At 38.9% G+C, this 26,348-nt stretch overlaps 1 protein-coding gene across 6 annotated transcripts in view; it reads right to left on the bottom strand.

Moving 5' to 3' along the window:
* Positions 1 to 2,961: 2,961 nt before the first annotated feature.
* The window catches only part of ZFYVE28 (zinc finger FYVE-type containing 28), a 170,685-nt gene continuing 147,298 nt past the window's right edge, over positions 2,962 to 26,348 (bottom strand). For 2 of the 6 annotated variants that reach the window (XM_068943548.1, XM_068943545.1), the window contains 5 exons: positions 20,639 to 20,790; positions 19,944 to 20,060; positions 18,195 to 18,299; positions 6,181 to 6,284; positions 2,962 to 5,253 (listed from right to left, as the gene is read on the bottom strand). In XM_068943548.1, coding sequence (XP_068799649.1) covers positions 5,122 to 5,253; positions 6,181 to 6,284; positions 18,195 to 18,299; positions 19,944 to 20,060; positions 20,639 to 20,790 — 610 coding nt within the window. In that variant the 3' untranslated portion in view covers positions 2,962 to 5,121. Of the gene's footprint in view, positions 5,254 to 6,180; positions 6,285 to 18,194; positions 18,300 to 19,943; positions 20,061 to 20,638; positions 20,794 to 26,348 lie in introns of all 6 variants that reach the window. The other 4 variants (XM_068943546.1, XM_068943550.1, XM_068943547.1 and 1 more) reach the window with 2 other exon arrangements.

The following is a 26,348-nucleotide window of genomic DNA, read 5'->3' as shown; positions in this document are numbered from 1 at the left end:
GCTGTATTCCATTTTTATTATTAACTCAGAGCATAAAAGAATCAAGGCAATGACAACAGTGGTTTTTTGCTTTGTGAAGAACTATGTAAAACTGCAAAAATTCACAAACCATTTTCTTGAGTAAGACACGGGTTTAGTGCATGCTCAGGTGGTATGAATGCTTGGCATTCATGGTTATCTTCAGAAAACAAAACCTCTGTATTAGTCAAGCTGACTGGCCCTGTGGTCCCCACGCACAGTGGACCTTTATATCCCGCGCTGCGGCAACGCCTGATGCTCCTGAGAAAGAGCAGACGGAGCATTCTTCAGGAACTGGGCATCAGCAATGGCCCCTTTTAAAACGGTCTTATACCATGGTGGTGCATAGCTAACCACTGCTGCTGCTGCTCAGAAGTGTCCAAAGTAGCGGACAGGAGGCCTGGAGGCCTCCACTGTTGGTTACACCTCTTCATACTCAGAATTTTTCCATCTGTTTTGCAGACAAGCTCAGTTGGACCCCTCGTAGGTGGCTGCCCCTTGCAGGGGGAAGGAAAGCAGAAAATGGCAAATCAACTCAATCCACTTGGTGGAACACAAGGGAAAATCTGTGCCCAGGCTTTGGACTTCAGAGCCCTCATGTTTAGTAAAAGCAAGAAACGAGTTCATGAAAGACTAGTTACCTGGTTTGCTTTCTGCGTAAGTATGGCCCCAGCATCCCAGCACATGCAGTTACAGTTTAGATTGAAAGAGATTATTTCATTAAAATATTATCTTCAAACTTTTGGATTTGCTGTAACAAGTCTTCTCCCTTTCATTGTTTGGGCCTAATATTTTGCCATTTATTTGGTTTAATACTGAAGACAGCTAAATGAAAACTACAGCCTTCATCATATCTAGCATTTGCTAGTAGGTATTAAACCCTGGGATTTAGGATCCTTTCTTTGTCCTCTCCAAACTATAGGAATATTGCAGCCTTTTATGTATCTAGTGCAAAAACTGTGGCAGCTCAGGCAGCCAGGATGGACGTGTGCAGCAGGATGTGCTTGCAGGTACAATGACACAAAATGAAGGTTCGAAACGACCCTGTGCCTGGGAACTTGAGGGGAAAGATCAGGAAGCAACAGGGATGAAAGCTCCTCAAATTGCATAATATTGCTTTGAATATTTCACCAGCTGCAGGGCACCCAAGGAGGCTGCACCACTAGTTAGATGCATACCTCGGATTAGTTAGACGCCCAGTTTCCACAGCAGAAACAGAAACCTGGGGAAAGGGTTGGAAGACGGGAAGGGGAAATACCTGGCGGACCCTCCAAAGTGCTCAAAAAGATGCCCACAGAGCAAAGCCTTCCCAGTATAGGCACAACAAATAAAGCATAATTCAGTCAAACGTTATTATCGGAAAAATAAGAGTTCCTTGTAAGCGTTTGACTCGGCAGCATACATCTTCATCGCTACAAATAGAGATGCTCAGGCAGTCAGAGCCCCTCTGACGAGGCAGAAGGCAGGAGGCTCGGCGCCTGGGCGCAGGCAGGGAGTGCGGCAGTCTTGGCGCGCGGCGTCAGCGCAGGGTTGCCAGGGTAACCCGAGGATGCAGACCCGGCATCTTTGACTTTCTTCAAACTGACAGCGAGTTCATCTGGGGACGAGACACTGAATGCCGGCATTTTCCTCCAGCTCCCTGGAACGGTCGTGATGTGGCCGTATTTGAATCCTCCCTACACTCAAGTCTTCCACGTCAGCCACTTCTCCAGCCCACCTTTTGTCTCCCCCCCCCCCCCCCCCCCGGTTTGCTGGCATAACCGCACACACGTGCACCTGCACAGCTTTTCTCCCTCCCTCTTCGATTCTGATAACAGGCACCCTCGGGCCATTTCCCTTGCCCATCACTTTCATCCCGTTCCTCCTCCCAGAGCTGCTGCATGACCTAATTTAAGTATTTTTGAGCCTTCTTGGTTAGGAGTATTCTCTGAAGGCAGAGAGATCTTTTATTGAAGTTCCCTTCGCTGCAGAGGGAGCCCTGATACCCAGCCTCACTTTACAAACCTTGAGGGAGCAGGAAGCACTGTGTGATTAGAAGGGAGCGTTTTATAAATTATTGTAAGCTTTTTCTGAAAACAGCCTTGATTCGGGGGAACCCGTCATGCAGTTAAGTCCAACACCAGGTGAATTACTGCCACCTTTGGCAATGTGCTTACCTTTCGATCCCATCTTGGCTCCCTTGTCGCACCCCCACAAGGAATGGAGGAACCAATAGGGAATTTGGAGAAAACAAGAGATCCCTTTTCCTCCCCACTTCTGACAAACCCCCAAGCACTGCGAATTTCATTTAAAAAATCCCCTTAGGACAAAACTCTACTGTTCATTTACAATGTAAACACCTTAAGGGAGTAATATTCATCCATAAATAGCTGAAGTCCTAATGTCACAGGGCTATGACTTTTTTTTTTTTCTTTAGTGGAATGGCCTCCCAAAGACATACACTAAATGGTCCGGAAAAAAATGCTCTGAAAACCCACAACAATTGCATCAGTTACATCTCATACAACAAGCGTAACAAATCAGTACTGGGCACGTATGCTTCATAAGAGTAACTGTTCAGGGAGATCCAAGGATCATTATTCTCCCTGCAGATTTGCCTCACTCACAGAATAAATTATTCTGATTTGATACAGGCAGATCAAATATGCCCTGTGTGTGAAGCGGCCATTGACACAAGATCTCTGGGGAAGGGAGAGTTTAAGCCAGGGGCAAGGGATAGCACAAAGCATGTTAAATCTTAAGTGACAGGTTATCACTCAGGCTTTGATTTGCCACCCCTGTGTGTAAGGGCGACTTCCATTTTCAAGTTTTAACTCATATCTTTAATGTTATTTGCAAACTGGGCAAAGCGAGACAGAATTAAGGCCAGTTTCTTTGACAGGATGTCAGCTGTCACTGTGCGTAAACAGACCAGAAATGAAAGAGAAATCCAGCACATGGAAGTAGAAAGTCCTGACATTTTAATTATTTGAAGAGATTACAAGATGAAAGTCTTCCTTGAGGCAAATGTATATTACTATCGATATAGTCATTGTGCTTTTCAGTAAGAGAAATAAGAGTCTGTATTTACATAAGAAACTATAGTGTCTGAGATCTTTAAATATCATATTTATGGAAATGATTCTGAATTACAGCATTTACAAAATAAAAACAAGCTTGAATAAATATTCAGTCCATTAAATAAGATTCTTTTTTCACAGAAGCAACTTTTTGTGCATATTTATTTCACAATTGAAGTTTGTTGTATTTTTTATCCTATAAAAGAAGCATTATATTTGTTGTTTTTCTAAAAATAAAACTGCAATAATCATTGCAATGTGAAGCCTGAGATTTAAGCCTGAATAAGTATCATTGCTTGCACCACACTACCCACCTCCCACTGCACACCCACCCCACGCCTTTTCAAGTTCTAGTGAACCTGACAGTCCAACTCAAGGACTCCATGAGAAAAAAATCTGGGAAAACAACAACAAAAATATAAATAAGGTGAGGATAACATTTTCTAGCTGAAATTGTCTACAAACAGCATCATAAGGCTTGTGCAGTACACATAAACTACGTGAAGCTGTTTCATCTGATTCAAAATGACAGTAGTGCCAACAAACTGTTATACCCTTATATGGCTCATTAACACTGAATATAAAAGCACATAACAAAGGGAATGTCCACAGAAAAAAACAACACTGGCCAGTTTTGCTTTATCATTTTGAATGACAACCTTTCTTGAGTACGATACCGCAAACAACTTCCTCACCTTTTCTTCGTATTTATCTGTTTGAAACATGCTGTCTAACACCGCAAGTCAGGAAAGGGGATACAGCAAAGAGCTCTTGATCTCATTTCCTCTGTAACCACAGCACATAGTATCTTGCTTTTAATGTGGCTAACTCAGAGCATGTCCAAATGTCTTTGAAATCTCAGTGCTCATGGAGCTCTTACTGTAAATGGTTTGTTCAAGATCATAGCATGAATCCACGTGAATCTTATTTCTTTCCTCTCCAAGTGGAAATAAAAATTAATCCCTGGTGCTTCAAATAAATACAAATGTTTTCTGAGGTGTTAGCATGAGTGAAGTAATAGTATGCAATATTTTACAGTTACTCTGCCAAAGGTGGACAAGAAGAACCCTTCTCTGCTTGACCATTCTCTGTAGGACCTTTTGAATGTATTACATCATTATATACTTGCCTTCTAAAAATCATTTAAAAAATTCAGTGTGGGATAAATCATTTGTTACATCTACTGAATTTTGCTGCTAAACTCTTTCAAAAATACGTATTTTAACAGTAAATCATTCATTTGGTAACCATTTCCAATGAAGTTTGTTTTGTTAAGTTTTAGTTGTTGCTATAGAAATCAATCTGTGTTATACTTTTATTAATAGGATTCGGCTTAAGTGATGCAGGTTATAAATAATTTCAAAATCCCAAAATATGGAATTAGAACTTATAAAGTTCCATTTTTAGAAGACAACTTGGAGTTATTGCTCAGCTCAGTAAAGGAACGGCAACAGAAACATACTGCTTCAGGACCTCCCGTTCTCCCTACATGATTCAAACAAAAAATTTGCCTTCATAAATACTGAATATGTTTTGAAATATTTTTGCTTTAATTAATCCTAGCATAGGTAGCAAAAACCCAGTAATGGGAAAGCTAAACCGCAACTGGAGGGAGAGAGCTGACATCCACAGCCATGCTAGAATTGTAGTGAGCACAGAAGTGTCCTAGCCTTGGAACTGATTTGCTGTGATAAACTAGTTAACCAGCTACTCTGTTCTTAGCGTGTAAGATAAGCAGCAATGCTTGTTTGGTTCTCTAAGCCCTATCTCTTTCCACGCAGTGCATTTGTTCGGCATATGGCATCATAACATTAATGTTATAAATTTATGGAAGACTGTACTGTAACTTTAGAGCTACAGACGCTTCATACTTCCCTTTAGCAGCGTAATAAAACGCAATAAAAACTGTCTGTACAAAATTTATAATAATGGATGTCAAAGCCTACATGCCCTCACAGGGTCCCTCTTTCAATTTAATTCTTGGCTTAGGTCAAATACATTAGTCCGTGTAAGACTCCAGTAGACACATCACTAGTTTAATATGTCAGATACCAGCTTTGTCACTATAGAAAGGAGTGACGTGGAACATGTAACAGTGAGTGCAAACACGGACAGGCTTCATCTGACCATAACGAGGTAATGGAGCAGAGTGAGAGGAACAGCGGGAGCAGAAGATCTGAAAAACAAGAGGGAGATTCACTTTAACTCCTTAAAGAACTCGATGAGACAAAACCTATTGCAAGAAAGGGCAGAGACTGTATGCACCGTGCTCTCGTGTACTGGGAACACCACCTTTCAGAGCCTATCAACTAAAATCCCTCCACAGGCAATCCACAGTCCAATGACTAATCTGACTACGCTTAGCAAGCGCTAACATCAGCCAAAGCAGACCAATCTCTCTGTATAGGTCAAGGGGGAAGGTGGCTCCTCCAGAGAAGGTAAGCAGTACTGACCTTAGGGAAAGCCATGGGCAACATCTGTGAGTATCCCCAAAGTTCTTACTCATGCGAGTCTACTATTAAAGTCAATGAAACAATTTCTCTACCTTCCTGATTTTTGACCAGCAAGCAAGAAAGCAAGTGAAGTGGCACTGCAGATTTCTGGCTCTCCAAAGCTCATGACTACTTTATTCTCCCTCACTGCCTCCTCCTCCCCCGCAAACTTGCAAAGCAGCAGCCCTATACACTACCGTCATACTGTAAAGGCTTAGAAAGAAAGCAAAGGGACACGCTGTTCATGCAGCTGAACAGTGGATCACCCCTCACAGCACTGGCTGTGCACAGCACCGACTGTGAAGTTCATTAAAGCTTAGAGATGTAGTCCAGAGTGACTGCTGATTTAGAGCGCTCATTCTAAGACCTCAACAGGGAACTCTGATTTTTCAGAAGACAAATGTCTACTACTGTATAAAATCTGAGACCCTCCCCTTCCCTTCTAAACGTCAGCTGAACAGTTGACAACGAAGACATACAAAAACACTAGCCACTTTTGAAAATCCTGGTCAAGAGCATGCCTTTTGCTGTGCAGCTGAGTTCCTGTGATATGCATGGATTTGCGGTTCTCTTTGGCTGATGTTTTGTCACACATTTAACTGGGTCATTACCTTGCCACAGCTCCTACAGTGGTGTTTCCTGCGAATGACTGTGAAAGGAGCCTTGCATGCAGTGCAGTAGCTACAGACTTCATCTGGAACCCAGTCAGGAGGATCTGTCAGAAACATAGCAACAAAAGGGAACACACATCAAAAAGGAATAAAAATAAACATGTGATTACAAGATCCTCCAGGGAGTAGGGAGAATAAAATATAATAGCAGCAGCTTTCATCTAAGTTTCTCAAGGTGCTTTGTGAACATGCAACTAGGTAAGTTTAAGAAAGACTAAGTGGGATCACTCCCCATTTCACTGAGAGGCAGCCACCTTTGGGGCAGAGCACAGCAGGTGATTAAACTGAAAGAGCGCATGACAGTTTTGGAGCTGAAATGGAAAATACCCTCCGCAAATGAAAGTGGCAAGGAAAAGTAGACAAGCAAAATAAAGTATGAAGACAAGAGACTACTACATAGAGCTAGAACACAAGTGTTTTTGACAGTCCAATCAACCATCAAAACAAGCTTAGCGCTCACATCATTTCTAACCTGTTAAGCCTTTGCTACAGAAAGGCTGACTGTTTTTTCTACAATTAGGCAAGCAATTCTATAGATGATAAACTCAGGACCCAATTTCCCTCTGCTAAACTATCAGTGTTCTTACTGGAAGTCTGCCCTACCAGCAAATAAAGCAAAAATGCAAAACCAAGTGTACAAAAATTAGCAGAGAAAAAACGCTACCATTATCCTTAACCAGCATGTTTTAACAGGTTGTTTCTCCTGTGAGCTCTGCAACCTCTCCTAAAAGCAAAGCAGTGAAATGATTTGTTTTCTACAAATCATAATGTATTAGACTCACTACTTCTCTTGAACTGCCTCTACTAGTGAGAGGTCCACATGACCTCAGAGAGTCTAAAATTATGAGAAATGCAGAAATGCCGCAGTTGATTGCTTAACTAAGTTCATAAAAATCTAATCAAGGGCAAGCCAGCTTCTATCCAGAAAGAACCTACGCACACAAGGGAACATGAACTGCTGGATATATTTACCCAAGTTCCCCATGTGTAGCTTCTCTGCAAATATTATTTACAGTATGCAACATGTGACTGCTGATTCATAAACCTGAGAAGCAAAATCCCTGCCTCAAAAAGCATACTTTCAAACAGAAAAATATACGGTGCACTTAATACAGAGATGGAGTGCACAGCAGCTACTGGCAAAAAGAACGAACAATTATTGAAGATAATTAGATGAAAAATCCACATAATTTCCACTGCATTCCTCTGTTAAATGTAACTGTGACCAGTTTTCATGTGTTTGTCATATTGCAACACTTATCAGCTTAAAAAGGATATACAATTCAATGCAGAAAATGTTCAAAAAGCAGACAGGTAAAGAAGAATTGATAAGAATTTCAAATTTTGATACAACTCTTAGGAGCTCCTCTAAACTATTTTGGGAATTCAACTAGGAAAGACAGTAAGTAATCTTTCCTTTAATGAATGAGCTGGTCAGATAACGTCACAGCTGTAGGGAGAACAACCAAAACTAAAGTCTGTGTGTAGAGAAATGACCTATGTGGTAGAAAAAAGGAGACTGCATACAGCAGTCCTTCACCTCAACCCCAGGAACAGTAGAGTTAGAAAGTCAGAACTGAATTGCAGTTCAATTAGAAAGTGTTGTAAGGGGACAGGGGACTACAAAATCCTCCTTAAAAGACATCCTTTCCTATCATAGTAGGAAGATGCAGGACTACCAGGGTAAGTCTAAGCATTAATAGTAATAAAACCAAGAAACCTTCTTTTTTGTTTTCTCTTCTTCTCTATGTAACCTCCCTGGGTACTACATGTAATTTGTCTGGTGTAACCTACTCATCGTATCAGTTTCTGATGTGGATTTTGCACACTTCGTATCACTTTCACAAGAATCTCTGATGTGAAATCACGGCAAGCTTGCTGACCCTGGAGCATCTCCACGTTCTCCATGCAGGAGGCCCTTTGGGAGGTCACATGTATTCCACAGAAAATAACCAAACCAGCAAAGATAACTTGCCATTAGACTACGCAGCTTTGATTTTGTTTTCAGGGATTTAGTCTTCCCCTCGATTCTCGCTAATTTTAAAGACAGCAGAATTTAGGAAGTTATGCAAGCTCCCTGCCATCAGGTCTCCCTTCCATACGAACACAGAGCTGGCAGCAGCAGTTTGGTAAGCTGCCTGCTTTGGTGCCTATGATTTACCAACTGACTGAACATAGTAACCTTCATTTTAATGTGGATATTAATTTTAACACTTTGAGAAAAGCCACACAACACAGTCCCTTTCTGTACAAGCTCTATTATGAGCTGAAAATTCTGGAGCAGCTAGTACCATAATCACTCCTTTCCCGACATTCATGATTAGTGCTGATGCATTATAAGCAAAAGTAACCCTATCACAGAGAATATGGAACTCATCAGCAGAAAGAAGCTTTCTTGTCAGCAGGTGTTTGCCATTTGGGTTTTGTTTGTTTATTTTTTTCCGTTGTTGCCCTTGAGGTGCAATGCTGAAAAAGCGTGTGTGGGGGGGGGGGGGGTTAGCCTCCTATGGACTTGTCTCCACCGCTAAATTAAAAGAAAAAGAAAAGGTAAAAATAGACATATCAGAGACAGCCAAAGTATTTTGATAAACAGTGATCTTACACAGCCATAATAATCATGTAGCCCATAGTTTATGGTTACAGAATTACTTTACTGCCAGATGAATTCATTTGCAATCTTTAATGATTGCATAATACAAAAAAACCCTATCTCACTGGTACTTAATGTATAGAAACAGTATATGCCTCTCTACAGACTGTTTTCCAAATTAAAGGAATTCTCTTTTACCTTGTGTCAGCTGATTCACCACCCCTTAACATCAGTGCATCAGCAGAGTGAGCTAAAGGGCACATTTTCTCCCATACAGTGACTCAACAACAGTAAGGCAGGTCAACAGGCTTATGAGACCTGCACTGCGCCGTATTGCTTCTGGGTTTTAGTGCCCTCCTAACATCCAATTTACTCGCATCAAGATCAGCTGCACTGCAGTACACCCCCAAATAGTAACACTTCGTTATGTAACAGCTTTTAACATCCCAAATGCTGTGCAAACATTAACTGCTTTAATCCTCATCACGCAGCTACGGTTGGTAAGTCAGTCTATTTGTGCATGTGGAGGGGAGAAATCAGGAAAGAAATGCCTTGCCCAAAACCACACACTGATGCAGAGGGGAAATACGATTCAGAACGCAAAACTGTGGGGCCACTAGCCCCGTGACTTTGACTGTGGTTGTGACTGAAAAAAATCCTTACGCTGACTACAAAAACAGAAGCTTCATTCTGAGATTATGCACTTGCTTAGAAATGAAGGTTTAAATGCAATCCTGGGTTAGAGCTGAAGTGCTCAGCACCCTTGCATGAAGGACAAAGCTCTGAGTGACTCAAGTCTCCCTCACACCATGCAAGCACCAACAGCAATTGCCTCGACACCCCCAATTCCATTTCTAGGTCCCTTCACGAGCCCCATCTCACTCAACCATGGGAGCAGCCTTTCTAACTTACATATATTAATGATTGAGTCATCAGGCTTTTTATAGAACAGGTTTTGGAAATGTTCTCTGAAGAGCAGTCTCATGAGGGTATAAAGCTTCAATATGATGATGAGTACAGTGAGTTATATAAATTAAACTCCTAGCATTATCCTGAAGACATGCTGGAAGCAGGGCAGTAGCACTGCACCAGCAGGCGTTTTAGGTCATGGTCCTTCTGCCGGCTACACTGCTCCATTAGCTCTGCTTGCAGCAGCAAATTGAAATATCCTAAAGCACTGTCTGTCTGTGCTTCAGGGATTTGCACAGGGAGTGGAGAGAAAACTTTGTTTGTGGGCTAATTGGCCCATTGCTTTATCATGCAATAAGGGCTAAGAGAAATCTGCTGGGAAGCAGATGAAGACCACAGCAGAAACATCAAAGGGGAGGAGGAAGGGAGGGAAGGAATTAACAAGATAGAAAGACTACAGAGATAAATTTGCGAAGGAGAAAACATTAAAAGCATGTACAGGAAAGAGGCAGGAAAAGGAAGAGAAACAAGTATTTAAATGAAAAAGAAACATAAGCCTAGAGAAAGGAAGAATTTTTTAAAGGCTCAAGATCAAGTATTGCGAAGATCAAAGAAGACAGATTTAAAAAAAAGAAAAGAAAAACAGTATTGCTAAATTTTACTGTTCAAAAATCTTGCATCATATTCTTGCTCAGAAATCATGAAATTCTATGGCCTTTGAGTTGAGTTGTGCTGTCTGTGCCGCAGCTTTTAGAGTTCACCTTTTTCCGTCTCTGCAACCTCATTACCTAAAGTTGTTCATTCTGCTTTACGAAAGCTTAAAATTGTCACAAAAATCCAAGAAGCTGGAGCTTTAAGGAAAAAACCCTAATCACAATTAAAATCATACAAGTTGGAAACACTGTCCAAAAGCACATGTGAAATTCATTTTGCTTAAATATGTGCAGTAGAGCTGCTGCAGTCCTACCTAATCTGACCAAAGCAAGGATAACATCTCTGTGTCACCGAACACAAGGAGAAAAGTGCCTGAGCTGCGGAGCCTGGACCTGGATCCATCAACAGTGTTGATTCAGACAACATTACAAGACAATGCCAGTACATTCTTTAATTAGAACAGTTCCTGCTGGGTGAAGTGCAGGGCTGAACATTTGGCAACAGCAACTCTGAAGGCAAAAAGACCAGAATTAAAAACTGAACCCGGTCTCATATGAGAGTATCCTGTACAACAAACCCAACCTCCTTGACACTTTGAGGCACACAGCTCTGAAATAACACTGAACCCTTCTCCAGAAAGAGTAAGTACATTCGGTGGTGCTGAGACACAACGGACTGGGTGGGCTGAGGAAAAAAAAAAAAAAAAAACCATAAATTCGTTAGAGCTCTAAAAGAAGGCCTAATTTAGCAAATCTGTACTCCAGAAGAAAACAAACTGGAAAGCATGCACACCGTGACGGCCTGTAGAACAGCTGCTAAATCCTAAGCTTCTGACTGTTTGCATCATGGCCAGACAATTCAGAGAAAGCAACCTTTCTGTATCTTTTGTTTTTATCAAATATTATTAATGCAGCACTCAAACTGTAAGCTCCTCCTGGATCAAGGTATATTAGATTTCAGAGCACTTAATGTATTACCCTGATTACACTTTACCAAACTAACCTTAAGAGGGCTGTTCCTACAGCAGCATGTTGAACTTACACTACTGCAGCAGTCAAAGTGCATTATCCTCACAGCAAAAAAGGTCACATCAGTTTGCTACGGCTCTTTTGATGGAAGCATAAATTGTGAAGCATGGTAAATTCTTACCATTTGCAGTACAGAAAGTAGAGAACTGAGATGACATGACTTTACCCCTCACTTCAACTGTAAAATGAACCTTTTTGTCTCTTCTGACACGTAATTTTCTGCATGTCATTCTGGGCAATCTCTAAACTTTACCCGAGATTCCTAGGAGGCTGTTGTACTACTGCGGTCTCAGTGAAGAAGTGTAGTCGATGTTGATTACAGCTGGCTTGATATTTATCGATAAAATATTCTATTGTTTAAACAATATTATTTGATGAAATTTTGGGGGTGAGGGAGAAAGCAGAGGCAGAGTCTTATTAACTTCAAAGACAGCTTTGTCAAACAGCTGTCTTAGGACAGAATTTCTGTGCAAATCTAGGAGGCTCTCACCGCAGCACAGAGTTTTGCAGAATTTGGTTCAAAGCTCTGCTCTGCCTGATCCAACACAGTCTTGAATGATGATGTCCTTCTCTGCAGGTACATAACCAGCAACTCCTTCTTTCAACTAAGTAATTATTTACAAAAAACGAAACAACTCTGATAGAAAAGACTGACTTCCACTAGGATGAGGTTCAAATCTTTACTCTAAATCAGATGGACCCGAGACTTGACTCTGTACCCTCCATATAACAGTGACTGCGAGTCTTTCCTGGTAACAGTCACCAAGAATTATAAAACAATTTGCCTCTAGATTTCTCCATGAACTTTTTTTTAAATTATTATTCCTATTTTCAAACATCTTGACTTCTCTTCAAACCAAACAAAATAAAAATACATTCTGAAGCCTCCAAATTTGAGATTTTCAAATTCTTTATTCTAATAACACACACTTGGATTGCAAATATTTTTCTACTGACACATTCTTGACCTAGGTTTTAAAACTCAGAAAACAAGGTGGTACTCTAGATCTTCATATACATGCCAGAAGAATACTCGATATGTGTATTTTTAGGATAAAGAAAAATTCAACCATAATCAAAATCTCAACAGCTAAGTCACTGCAGAGCCAAAGGAACCTGTGCTTTACAAGTACCTGTGGGCTTGTTTTTTCCTCCTGCAATGAAGTCCAAGTTTCATAGTGTGCAGATAGAGGGGGACAGTCTTTTAAAAGGTAAGAGACTTCGTGCAAGTTCTTTAAACTTAAGTCAGACCAAATTATTGCAATGCTACCTAAAAACTGTACATTTGGAAACGCAGCAGTTTTATATGCATGATCAAATAAATTCAGTTCATTATAAAACATTGTCTCATTTTGAAAAACTCAGTAGTAAATTCTCCTCTCACACAATGCGTGCAGAGCTGCTGAATAAGAAAAAATGAAAATGTTATATGGACAGAATATGTTTGGTCACTGAACTGCACAAAGAGTTAACTTCTTTCATTTAGAAAGTGTCGCTCCTCGTCATTACAAATAACAGAGAGCCATAGGCATGTAAATGACAAAAGAAAAACTGAAGCATTCAGATAAGGTTGACAGCTAATTCTAGACTCATAGCCATTAGATTCCCATACAGGAGCATGGGAGGGTTTTCTTGACCTTGCAACTCCCTCTGGCAGAAAGAACAAGAGCTTGAGCCTTGGGATCATAAATTGCTGAATTGTGCTAGTGCTGTTGGTTAGAGAGCAGCAAGGAGTTGTGACTTGACAAAAGTGGGTGGGCTGGAATGTTATGAGATGGAGTGGGATCAAGGAGAAATAACATGCTGTTAAGCAGCAAACATGCTAGCACCGTTTGGCACAAACAGTTATTTGTACTGGCAGGCACAGCAAATCTATTATGGTTGGAGTTATAACTAGGTATATAAGCAGGTATATAAGCAGGGCAGTTCTGTATGAATGTCAGAGGGTAAGGGAATGGAAAAGAATATACGGTTACAGAAAGACCTGAGATGCTACAGCAATTACATTTTTATGGAGCACAAACAGCTTCATAACACTTTCCTTTTTTCTCAAGAAAATTTTCCCATTTTCAAATCCCATGTGTGTTCTAAGACCAGAAACATAACTAACATAACTCACCTTCTCTTAGCCTCCCTGTAACTTCATGACATTGACACATGAGAAATATTCAGCCTCCCTCAATACCAACAGATGAATCTTCCTGGGTGATAAATTGCCCTAAAACCCTACCTTGTATGGTCAAAACTCAGATTGGTCGTGCAACGTTAACTATTAAAACCATCAGGCTAACAAGGACAATCCTAATGCCTCCAAATGTGGTAACCAGGGACTTATGCTTGATTAGAATTAAAGATTAATAAATAAATTAAAAAATAAAAATCTTTGTAGAAACAAAAATTTAAAAGTTTCTATGTATTTATGGGAAACTGCAGGCATATACAAAGAAAGATTTATGTTGGGATAGGAAACAATATCACAGACACATAAATGGCTTAAGACATCAAACTTCTACTTCCCCAATCTGTATTTTTTTTAACAGCTGTAATATGTACTGCAGTCACTAGGAATGATACAGCTCTGTCCCAGCAGGGATACACTCCCACTGTGTTAACTGAGCAATAATTTTCTAAAAATTTTCAAATGCAAAGGTTTGCTTTAATCTGTGTGCTACCACGCTGCCCACTCCTAGTCATATACAAACCTCTTGGTCTGCTTATTACCCAACAACAGCTTGCCCCAAGCTTGAGCTTGGAAACTGCCTGATAAAACTTCTCCCCGCACGCCACGCCACAGGGTGTGCTGGCTGGTAGCTCACCCCTCACACAGGGAGAAAGGCAGCACCAGCAAAGATGCAGGGACACCAGCCCTTTACGCTGTTGCTGCAATGCACAGCAAGCACCATGTGGGCTCTCATCTATAAGCAAAGAGCCCAACCTGCTTTGTCTCTGAGCTACTGCCACTACAGTTTTTTTTCAGTTTCTATATAGAGCTTTGTCACTACTCGTCTTCTCCGTCATATAACCAGAGCATGAAATTTTATTATATTTAAAACCCAGTTTAGGGAATGTTGTATAAATTCATCTTCTACTCTAGGACAATACACATGTATTTGCTTTACATATTCTCTCTATATAAAAATGTACTGCTTTATATATTCACTACAGTATAAATACATTTGCTTCCTAGAAAAAAAAAAAAGAAAACCTAGAACATTAGAAAATCAAAACTAAATATATATACATGGACTCATCTGTATTTTGGAAAATGCTTTTTTTTTTTTTTTTTTTTTTTTTTTGCAATGCCAACTAATCTGTAGTTTATTGTATTTCAACCTTCAGAAGGTCACAGGTTTTAACTCTTATACCCTTGCCAATGTCAGTTGGCTCATAATAAACGTTCATATTTGTTTTATGACCCAGACCAGCTGGTGGGTTTTGTACAGGGTAAGAATGAGAAATCTGCAAAAACAAGTGATTCATCTTCATAATCTGCGTAGAGGCTGGAATCTTCGTTGAATCTTAAAACTGTTCCATTATTCGTTTAGGTTGCTGGCCTTACCTTTTTATTAGCATTGACTGGATGCAGTCTTAAACATTTGATACTTTTGGTAAGAGGGATTTATCTGATAATCGGAAATAGCTTTCCTGGCAGGTAGCTTACTGGACTTTTTTAATTTGATACATGTCTGTGTTCTGCCATGGTGGCAGAAGGGAGGTCCTACTGATGTGCTCATTTGTTTTAAATTATTTTCACTTTCGGTTGAAACCGTTAAGAGCGACCTGAAGTGTTGACATGACGTACAAGAAAAGATATACCTAATTTTGGTGCAATGCTGTCAACAGACTTTGTGTTGAATCCATTTACAGTGACAACTGCAGTGTATTGCTGTTGGTGGCTCACGGTGCAGATTTGGCCTGGAGGACAAATCCATCAGGCTCACTGCAAGAGGCAGGGAACAAACGTTCTGGCAGCAAAGGACACCTTCGTCTGCACTCAAACATCATCCAGCACAAAGTCAGGAGCTGTGGCTTCCACACCCTCTGCACAACATGAGGACATAGACTGAAGCTAAGTGTTTTGGCCAAAGCCACAGTGACCTGGAAAAATGAGGTAGTTAGGGAAGTCTACAGGCAAAACACACACGGCTGCTGAGGTCAGAACACTGCTGAAAGTCAATGCCATGTACTGGGTACTTTTGGGAAAGCAAAACCATGTATCCATTAGCTATCACTGCATGCCCTGGTCAAAGAAAAGTCTACACAGCTTTGCCAGCAATGACAATTTGTGAGCAGTGCCTGAAGGGATAAGGGTCAGGAACATACTGGAGGAGAGGAGATAGAAGGGTTGCTTCTACAGTGTCTGCAAATTTAACAAATCAAACTACTTTAGATCTTCCTTTTTGTAGATCTTTTAAAAGTCTCATGTTTGGGAGGCAGAGTTCATCCAACTGAAGTCTATCTCCATACTCCCCACCACACCCTGTCTTTTTGTGATATTTGCCTCATTTCAACAGAAAATTCCTGCCTATGAGGCAATCTGAAAGCTAAGTAATAGAGCAGACTGAAAGGGGTGAACAAAGCCAGTGGAGCTGTACCGTTCATTCAGAGTAAGGACTTACAGTGCAGCCACTTCCACAGAAGCCAGATAAGACTCCCACAGAACGTCTACAAAGCGATTCATTCAGCCATGCCCAAGCCATCCCAGGGAGCAAGCACGGGTATGAACAGCAGCATATCTGCAAGAGCATAGGCTAATTGGCCCTGCTCAGAGAGCATGGGAAGCATTGTGCCATGGCAGCCAAGCTGATTCTGGTATCCAGCCATATCATCTCCCAAGTGCCCAGACTGTCGTTCCTGTTACTTCAATAAATAATGCCCCAGTCCAGAAGCTGCACTTCTCCAAACACAAAACTTCCTGGTGCCCACAGAAGACACTATGAAGGACTGAGGAACCATAAAAGCCAAGCAACGTTTCACGGAAGTGAAGTGACTGTGCCATGACAAAATGCAGATCCACTGTGAGAAGGTTATTCAGCATCCTGCAGTTGAGAATAACTTGCTTTCAAGCTCTAAGTCAAATTCACTGACAGCATCAGGCATCGATTCAAAAAAAAAAAGAATATAAACCTAAATAGCAGGGAGTGAATAATCTCTTGCGTTCTTTTCCACTACAGCCTATACACGGTACGTATTTTACTAAAAAAAATTGCTTTATGTGAAACAGTTCTTCACTGCACCTTCTGTCACATTCTGAATTATGGCACAATAGAAGAAAATCAATTAAAATTACTACTGAGTAATTCTTTATCTGCTTCACAATCATCTGCCTTCAGAAAAGATATTCTTTCTACAGTGCACTATACATGAATTAGCCCTGCTGTTGTAGAATAGATTATATTTGAAGTCCTTTAGCCTGCTTTACCTTCTCAAACGAAGGGTTAGCAACAAACTTCAGGGTTTCTGCAAACATAAAATAACTTATAATTATGTAGCATTACCCTAAAATCTAATATTTAAGGGTTTTTTTTAAACTATGATCTCTGATCTTTACTACAAATGACAAGCCAACATTTCTTGTCTGTTCTGCGTACAAGTTGAGATGTAAGCTGCTCATCCCCTAGATCTCAGTCATCCTGGTTTACAAAACCTCTCACTGGAAGAACAGTGGTGCACCTGGATAGACACTGCACATATCCAAACAAGGAAAGACAGCAGTGGGACAAGGTTTTAAAGCACAGTGAAATTACCACACAGTTGAATTTTAGGGAACTTTTTAGATAGAGTTTCACAGTTTATGGTTGTTTTGCATTTCTCACCTAACTACAGAGGTATTAGCCGTCCAATAATCGGGCTCCTGGTGTGCTGAAACCACCACCTTGTCTTGAAGACCAAAGCTGACTGCTTTCTTGTCTGTAGTATCCCATACATCTATTTCCTCTTTTCTTATTCTTTGACTGTAAGGTCTCTGATGCCTTTTTATTCACTGTTCATACAATACGTACCAAACTGGCACTACAGTCCGTAAGCTAAGCACTACTGCAGCTCCTTTAAACAAACAAAGGAACAAGAAAACCCCAAACCCAAAACACAGCTCTTGAGCTCTCAATGTCTGAATACTGACCTAAACCTTGAGACTTACACATGCTCTTTTTTTCACTCTTATCATATATTAGTGAGATTCAAGTAATACAAGCATCTACTGCACGCCCTTAGAACAGTCACCTACAACTATTTTTTTCTAATTTACTTTCAAGTACTATGGGCTTGATTGATGGTGAAGAATGAAAACAATAACAGCAATATTTTGACTATTTTCCTTGAAGATAAAAATGGAGAAAATATGAAAAGGTACATTTTTCTGGGGAAAAAACTGGATTTCCATTCATACCTAATGATATAAAAGTTCTCCTTAGGTTTGGCCGAGAAGACCTTACTTACAGCTTTCCATCTTACATAGCTATCTGAGACCTGTGATACGTAACATCATACGCTATATTAAAGCCTTCACTATGCAGAACATTTCTGCACTGGTACAAAGGCATTCATACTGGAACTGATGATTTCTATATCCCACAGTTTCATGAGGCTGTTAGAAAAAATTCTAAAAAAAATGCTCATTTTATCACCTGAGTTACGATACTACACACCATACTATAAAAAGATATTACGGTCACTTTCCACAGTCATACTTTAAATGAGTTCTCTTGTATTTTAATGACTATTTTCTATACCTCAGTTTTGTCCTACTTTAATTCTCAGAAATAACAAAGTACCTTCAAAATCCCCATCTCTGGCTTTTGCTGCAAGTTCTGAAGATGATATACTTTCTTGACATAAAGCACAGTCTTCCAGTGCCGCATTCCTTAAACCCTGATTAACTGTAAAACAAACCAAAAAGTACTTGAATTTTTATTTTTCCCGTTTGCACTTAAAATGTTCGCGTTAGGATTTCTAGGATTAGATTACAGTAGGATCTGTATGTACCTTCTTATAGTTTTTGCTTTTTCTTTGCCTGGACATAAACAGTAATTTAAAAGTATCCTCTATTCTTTTCTGGAATGACAGCAGAAACGAAAGACAATGCTATTACAGGACATCTAGCCCTCTCCAAGCAGTTTAGCTGCATCCTATATTTTATTTCCCAGTTCCTTACTTGGATCCTTTACAAAGAAATAGATTATGAGGACAGCCAGAGATTCCCTAGGTGAATTGTGCACAACAAACCACAAGGTTTGTTGTGCACAAATAAATAAATCAAGGAGAAACTTCATTCCAGACGCCCCTGCCTTTCATTCACTAATGTTAGTTATGCTTACTTTTGTCTACACTTTTTTTTGTTGGTGATAGTTCATCCATTCGAAATTATTCCAATCAATTACTGTTGACTGCCACATATTTCCTAGTGATAATTTTTCCCCAATTCAAGTTTCTTAGTTTCTTCTTTTTTTTATTTGAATACGTAGAAGCACTTTGATCCTCTTGTTAACAATTCAGTCTAAACCCTTTTTTTTCCTTGACAATGAAAAACTAGCCCCTTTTCACAGCAAAAAATCCTGCCACCATAAAAGGGTGTGGAAGTTTCAACCACAAGTAATAGAGGACCATAATGTATGTTGTGCATTAATCCACTGCAAAGTTGAGTTGGTTGAAGGATTTTCTGCTAAATTTAACCAATTTTTATGTTAGCATTTCAGGTAAAATCTCTAGGAAAACAGAAAACCTCAATGCTTTTAAATGAAACAGGGAGAAAGGGAAAAGAAAAGTTTTCGATCATGAGGAAAGGGAGAAGAAAGAGAGCTCTGATTGCCTTCAGATGCTACGAGGTCTAATAATAACAAAGGATGAAGGTAATTGCAGTCTTGCTGGGACGACATGGTTATTTTTAAATGAGTTAGCAGACTTTCCTCTTCAAAAAAAAAAAAAAACAAAACGGTGATAGAAGAAAAAAAATACTTGGAAAAAATTTCTTGTATTGGCATAATCTAGTTCTGGTTCCTTTATCTTAATTACCTAGAATTCAAAAGTGGATATTTTTCTATTTTGAAGGCAAATTCAGCACTCACCAATTTATATGCCATTTTTACAAAACAAGCCAGATTTCAGCATCTTCAAAACATACTTATCTTGGTAAACTAAACTGTGTCCATTGTGAAACAATACCTGGAAAACCTAAATACCATAATGCCCAAACTCGGCATACATTATACTATAACCATACCGGCTAGAACCACTGTTCCATTATCCATATAGATATGGAAATGAGCAGAAGCACTCTGAAGGCCTCAACTTTTTCAAAATTTGCTTTAGGACATACTCCTACATACATGTACTTCTACTGACTTCATCCTGCTTACAGTCTATTTCCATGACTTAAGCTTAGATCAAATGACTGTGCAGTGAGCCCTGTCAGAAAGTTAACAAAACGTTAAAGAAATTCTTGCCACATAGTTCACAGACCCAAATGCAGCTGTCCACAGAAATTTATTAGAGAAAAAAAAAAAAAACTATTTAAATCTCTTCACCTTTCTTTTGCTTCTCCTTGTCTTCTGTTTCAGGTTTGGTTGCCATAACTTCAAATAAGGTCTTTAAGATACTTCTCAGATCACTAGCATAGTTTGTCTGCAGTTGGTCAGCAACACCTAGGAGTTTGAAAAAAAGGATGAAACTATTACTAGACTATTACCATCTCCCAGTTATTTAAATTTGTGTATTGCTATTGGTAATTGCCTCATATTTATTCCTGAGAGAATTACTTGTTTACACTAGTGACAGAAATTACACATTTAATTAAACTAAATTATCATAATACCAAATCATGTTCTGGCCTTTATATTACCTGCCATTTGATTCATATATTTCTCTTCTCCTTTTGGCATAAAGGAGAGAGACTCCATTCATATCAATACATAACTACTGAATCAAATTCCTTCCCTTTAAGACACAGAGCACCACCAAGAAAAAGGAAGTGCTACAAAATTGAGCCTGTTGCGTAGTCAAACTCTTCATCACTGCAGATCTAAGATGTCTGCATTCTTTGACTCTGAAAGTTGGTCTCAGTCAGACAACAGACCTTGCTAGACCAGTCTGCAACTTAGGCCCAAAACCACAGCCTTTCGGCTATGTCATCTCCAGTCCGCTCTACTACCCTATATCTTTATGCATGTCACAGAAAATGGTGAATAAGGCTTACTTTCAGAACAAAAAGACACTCTCATACCTGAGATACAGACAAAAAGCCGGTGAATAAGATCATTGCTGCCATGAAATCTGGATCTGATCTTTTCTCTGGTGGCAATTTTAGCAGCCTGCAAAGCAAGCTGAATTTCTTCCTGATCAATGTCATCGGATGAACAAGAACTCGTCATTAAACTGCTAGTGGAGAAAAAAATATAAAGAAATGGTAATGTAAATCTTCATTTGGTTGTTCAGTAAATCCTAAAGGATTTATTACTCAAGCAATAACCTAGAGCAAAAATCGAACTAATTGCTGTAAATTCTTGTTGAAGTTAATCAACACGCAATCAATCACCGTTGTGTTTGATTTTCACTTTGTGCCATAGTTACAGAACAACTTTTGAGCAGAAAATCATGTGTCTGTATTTTATTGTATTTCCCTTTACTGTTACAAAGTGTTGTGCCATTTTTCACGTTAGCTTCCATTAAAAGCTCAGTCCTGAGATCGTAACTGCATCAAAAATCCAAAAGGGGAGTATCAGCCTGAAAATGAGTAGGTCAGTTCTGCAGTCAACTTAGAAATTAACGTACAAGTTATTTTGAAACACGAATTTCTGAATTAAAATAGTGAGAGGACTAGAATAAAGATATAACCATACAGAAAAAATGGAAAGAAAGGCGATAAAATGTAATTTGCATAGTAGAGCTAGGTTACTCCCTTTATATAACCTAATCGCTGAAACGTCAAACTGTTGTAACAGAAAGATTAAGATGTGTCACCAAATGTCTACGGAGACTTAAACCTTCATGTTAAAAGCTGTACAGACGGTTACCCCCCATTTCAACCTCTTTGTGAGAGGGACAAAGTTTGAAAACAAACAGTCCTCTAGAAAGTTTTAGCAGGTATCTAGCTTCTTCAAATATCTGGAGTTACCTAAACTAGTTCTAAATCAAGGTGCGTCCAAAAAAATAAATTCTCAGGGAAAACGTTGCACTTCTTCCACAAAATTTCCCCTGATTTGAGAGTACAGCGTGGGATGCAACTACATTGAAGTTTTAAGGATTCACTATGTTGATGTTGACTGGAACGAGACACGCCTTCTTACTCTATTGGATTCAGAGAGAGAGGAACATAAAACAATTTTTCTGTCCAATAGAAAAGAAATTCATCTCACCAACAACTATGAAAAACTAGAAGTTTTACTTATAACTGTATTTTGGCTGTACAGAACTCCAGTATTCTTTACCACACAGACAACCACTAGGTTTAAAAAAAAAAAAAAAAAAAGTATGTTACTGGTACATACATAGCATGATGAAGGAAATAAAAACAGGTTGAACTCAAACAGTAACAGAAATTATTAGGTGGTTATGCATTCACCACTTTGCAGATTTAGTCCTTATGACAGTATGCATCAACAGTTATTGCAGGTAAGATACACAGGTTACATTTAGAGAAGAAACATGAAAATAATTATAAACAAAGTTTGGTGGGATATGATTTTAAAATGCCACACAATTTTAAAATCCCTTGTGAAAACAGAACTGAAAATAAATACATACTGGAGAGTAGGTACGGATAGAAATATCAACAGAAAACAGGTAGCTTGGGTAAATTAACTGGCTTCCCATTGCAAAGAGCAAAGATTAGGCTTGCAAGAATTTCATTTCTGTTTATATTTTTTACCTAATACTATTAGCAAAAGCAAATTCATGTAAAAAGAAGTTACTTTAATGTTTACAGTTACACTGCTGACTAAATTTATTAAATATACTGACAAGTGAATGAGAATTCTCTCCCTCAATTTCTTTCTTGTTTTTCCATAGTGGATATACAATACACTTTCCACAATACTGTGGAAAGGTCTGTGTTCATGACAGTGAAAAGGTCATGTATGATGATGACTTATGAAGGAATAAACTGATAAAGTTGGTAAGAGCCAAGAAGCGATCCCTGCTTCCCAATAGTATGCAGGTGAATGATTGCTCTGGTTGTACAATTGCTCGTATATGCAAATAAAGAGACTTCTGTTTGCCTCATAACTTGGCCAAAAAGGTTTACTTTTTTTCACTGTTTTTAAAAGAATTATCTTACAGTGATATCCACATTTGCCACATAAACTGCTTTTCAAGATAAGCATAGACCTAATGACGGGAACAAATACAGCGTGTTTATGTAGTCTCATTATGGTGGTCTCCTTGGAACTCCCAAACTAAGCAAAACCTTAAGTGCAGGGGAAAGGGCTAGAGATGCAAAGATAACTCCCCTCCCTCCAAGACACAACTGAAGAAATGTTTAGGAGCAGGGTGTTAATTGGGCAGAGAGCTGTGAAAACTGCCTTTCAAGAATGTAAAATATTCAGTCTCTTCCAGTTTTGGAGAAAGAAAGGCTTATTCCACCATTCTGAACAAGTTCTAGTTCTCATAATAATGTTTGCCTTTGTAAGTCTTCTCCTGCTACGTCCAAGGGATATGATTTTACCTACTTCTGTTCCAGATTATTCTATGCTGGATTTCGAGGCCAGTCATTAAGACCAGCAACGTCCCACCACTTGACTCGCTGTTTTTTGTGTAGAAAATCCTTAGTACACAGAGCATATGAATTGCTTTGGCATTGCGGGATGAAAGGTCAGCATGTATAAATCCACAAATTTATAACATACACTTAAATGCACAGACAGCCACATTTAAAGTACAATAACCAAACAAACACGCTAAGAAAAGAGGGTACTTTGTATTCAGACTGCTTGTGCCACTGCAAAGAGAAAAGCGAGTGTTCCAGAATAATTTACAACTGGATCTAAGAATTGCTTCAGCGTTAGATAGAAACAATTACTCTGCCTTTACCAACAGGACCAACTCAGATTTAGGCAGAAATGACTGTTAGAGAATGACTAATGACCATCTGTTCTTTAATTTAAAATATATTTTACTCTACAAGAATGTAACTAGAAAATAAATAGTGTAGCGGCAGTCAGAAATACAGTAAGGACAGAAACATAGCAATTAACTGTTTCAGATAAATAGTAAAAACAGTAACCTTTTTACAACAGGGTATCCCAGACAGCAGTGAGTATCTATGCAACTATTAAAGAGTCTCTTGACTTTTAAACCGATATCATAGAAAACAAACCTGAATTTTGACCTGCAGAGTTCAACTTCTCCGTTGTCCAAATTATTCTCACAAACAAGCTGGTTTTGTAAATCTGTCAGGAATACCACTTCTGCTTGATTATTTAACTCACATAATTTGGATCAAAATTCTCAGCTGATACCGCATGTGTAGGAAGCATTTCACTAGTATCAAGAGATTATACTATTTGGAAGGTTACAGTGCCTTTATCTGCAGAATTGGCTGTCATTGCAGAATAAGCATAACCATACTTCAGTATTGAAGTAGTGAGAGATGTTTCCTCCTTTTTTCAGCCTCTCGGCTGAAGGGAAACCTGCATTATCCAATTATGTTGAAAATAAAATAATAAATGCAGAGATAAAACCAACACAAGCATAGAATTCCGCTTGCTAAATGTGCATCATATGCTTATCACATGCTTATTTTTCATACCGTGAAAACATGGCAAAGTTAATATGTCTGAAGGTGAGTAACAAGAAGAAAAGCTTTACAGCAAAGGTTGATTCCAAACAGTAAAACTGCTCATACATTATAAAGGCACAAATACCCTCAGGCAGATGCAATGAATCAGCTTTTTACTTGACTTGGCTAGCATTCACTTAATAATTTTAAAATGACTCTTCATTTATCATGTTAGAAGACTAGCAGGCCTCTTCCTGCATTTTAAATATGTATCTCCAGAAGGGATGCTTGGTCTTAAAGCTTGTCTGTGAAATTTAGTTAGATATGAACAAACAAGACCCACCACTGTAACTGTATACAATATCCCCTTTCACTTGGGGCACCAACATGCTTTAGAGCTTTTTAGTTCCAAAGGATATCTGTGAGCCAGGTTAAGTAGTAGCATCTATACATAACGGAAAACAAGACTGCGGAACAAAAAGATTGTGACTGACATTTGCAAACCTGGCCAGGCATTTTACGTAACCATCTGTGACACCGTAGGTCGTGTTGAATGCTGCTGAGCGTTGACACTCATCCAAAACAACTAAGAGCAGCAAAGTCTCAAACTGAGCAACCAAAACCAATGGATTCAAAATTAGTCCAAATTTAAACGTGTTACATTTGTGCTCAGATATAGTCAGTGACAGTGGGAATCTGTAACTACTCACAGATGTTTCCTTCTGAACTTGTCGAGAAGCATTTTACTCATTAAACCTGAAATCTTATCTGAATTGAATGCACAATGTACAAAATTCTCTCAAAAAACCCCCGTTAGTCACAAACAAGCTCTCGAAGTATCTTAAATATGCATTAAATATGCAACAATAGCAAGTAAAACAAATTTAAAAGGTCGCTGTATAGAACATACAAAGAAATGCAACTGAATTATCCTGATTTCAAAAGCTTCACAAATACTTCTAAAATGATTGGTTTTAGGAATCTTAGACTAAAAGCGACAGGCCATCACGCCTAGCAAACAAGAAAAATACCCCATGCAATAATGCAACACGATGCAATAATGTCACCAATTTCAAAATGAAAGACCACCCTCTACATTTCTGATTTCAGGCAATGTCTTTAATTATGACTAATTTTCATGTACAGATTGCAGAAGATTGCTGTGATGCTTTTAAGTCAAGAGGGATCAAGTTCCAGTCAAACAAATTCATCCCGACTAAACGTCTAAGAGCAAAACAGTTGTAAATTCTGCAAGTAACACCACACATTTACTAGAAAAATATCAATATAGAATTCAGTGACTCTCCCTACTCCATTTATACTATATAAATACGCGGGATGCCAGTAGTTTCTATTTGCTTCCTCTGGAAACCTCCAGCAAACTGCACAAGCATAGGTAGAAGAAGCATGCCACGTTAACTGCAAACTGAATTTACCTGCAAAACTCAGTGGACTGTACGTGTGCATTATTCCTACATACCTACATTCCTACATATATGAACATATGTTTATCAGCAAAAGTTCCCTATTGCGTCTTGTTTCTCATACTATAGAGCAAATATGTAAGCAGTTTCCCGTAATCTTTTTCTATATAATCATTTAATTTCCCTACCACAAGAAAAATCTAAGAGTTGAACCCAATTTCTTTGCTTACAATTCCAAGATTCTTCCTGCCAGCAGACAGCTCCAAACCTCTCTCACTGTCACACTCTTACTGTTTCTGTAACTAATGTTTGGTGCCTTTTCTTCCTGCCTTTTCTTTTGCACTACCTCTTTTTTTTTCAGTTGCTCTCACAAGAAATGCAATAAACAGTACGTAAAAATCTTGTGGTTTCTATCATGAACCAGTGTTGATACGGTTGGGAGGAAATCTATTATTTTGTGTGCTTAGTTAAACTAATGAAATTAATGCCTTCTTACAATTATTTTAAGTGGAGGGGGGGCTGCACTAAATTTTAGAATCATTTAAACCAAATTGAGAATATGCTTTCTTATTTGCGGAGTAGCACAAATATATTTAAGGACTATATTTTAATGCATGAACCCAAAAGCTATATTTGAGCAGACTAAAAACCTGTAATTCAGAAATTTCTTACCTTTTAAATCATAATATTTTATTAAGTCAAGAGAGTTTTTTCATGCAATCTCTTAGGAATTTTCTCTTTATTTTAAGAGAAGAGGCTACAGAAAAAAAAAACTTAAATATTTCCAGTTCCCA

The sequence above is a fragment of the Struthio camelus genome, chromosome 4, assembly GCF_040807025.1.
Source record: "Struthio camelus isolate bStrCam1 chromosome 4, bStrCam1.hap1, whole genome shotgun sequence".
NCBI lineage: Eukaryota > Metazoa > Chordata > Aves > Struthioniformes > Struthionidae > Struthio > Struthio camelus.
Note: the sequence above shows the minus strand (reverse complement) of the source record. Positions and strands in the feature narration are given on the sequence as shown.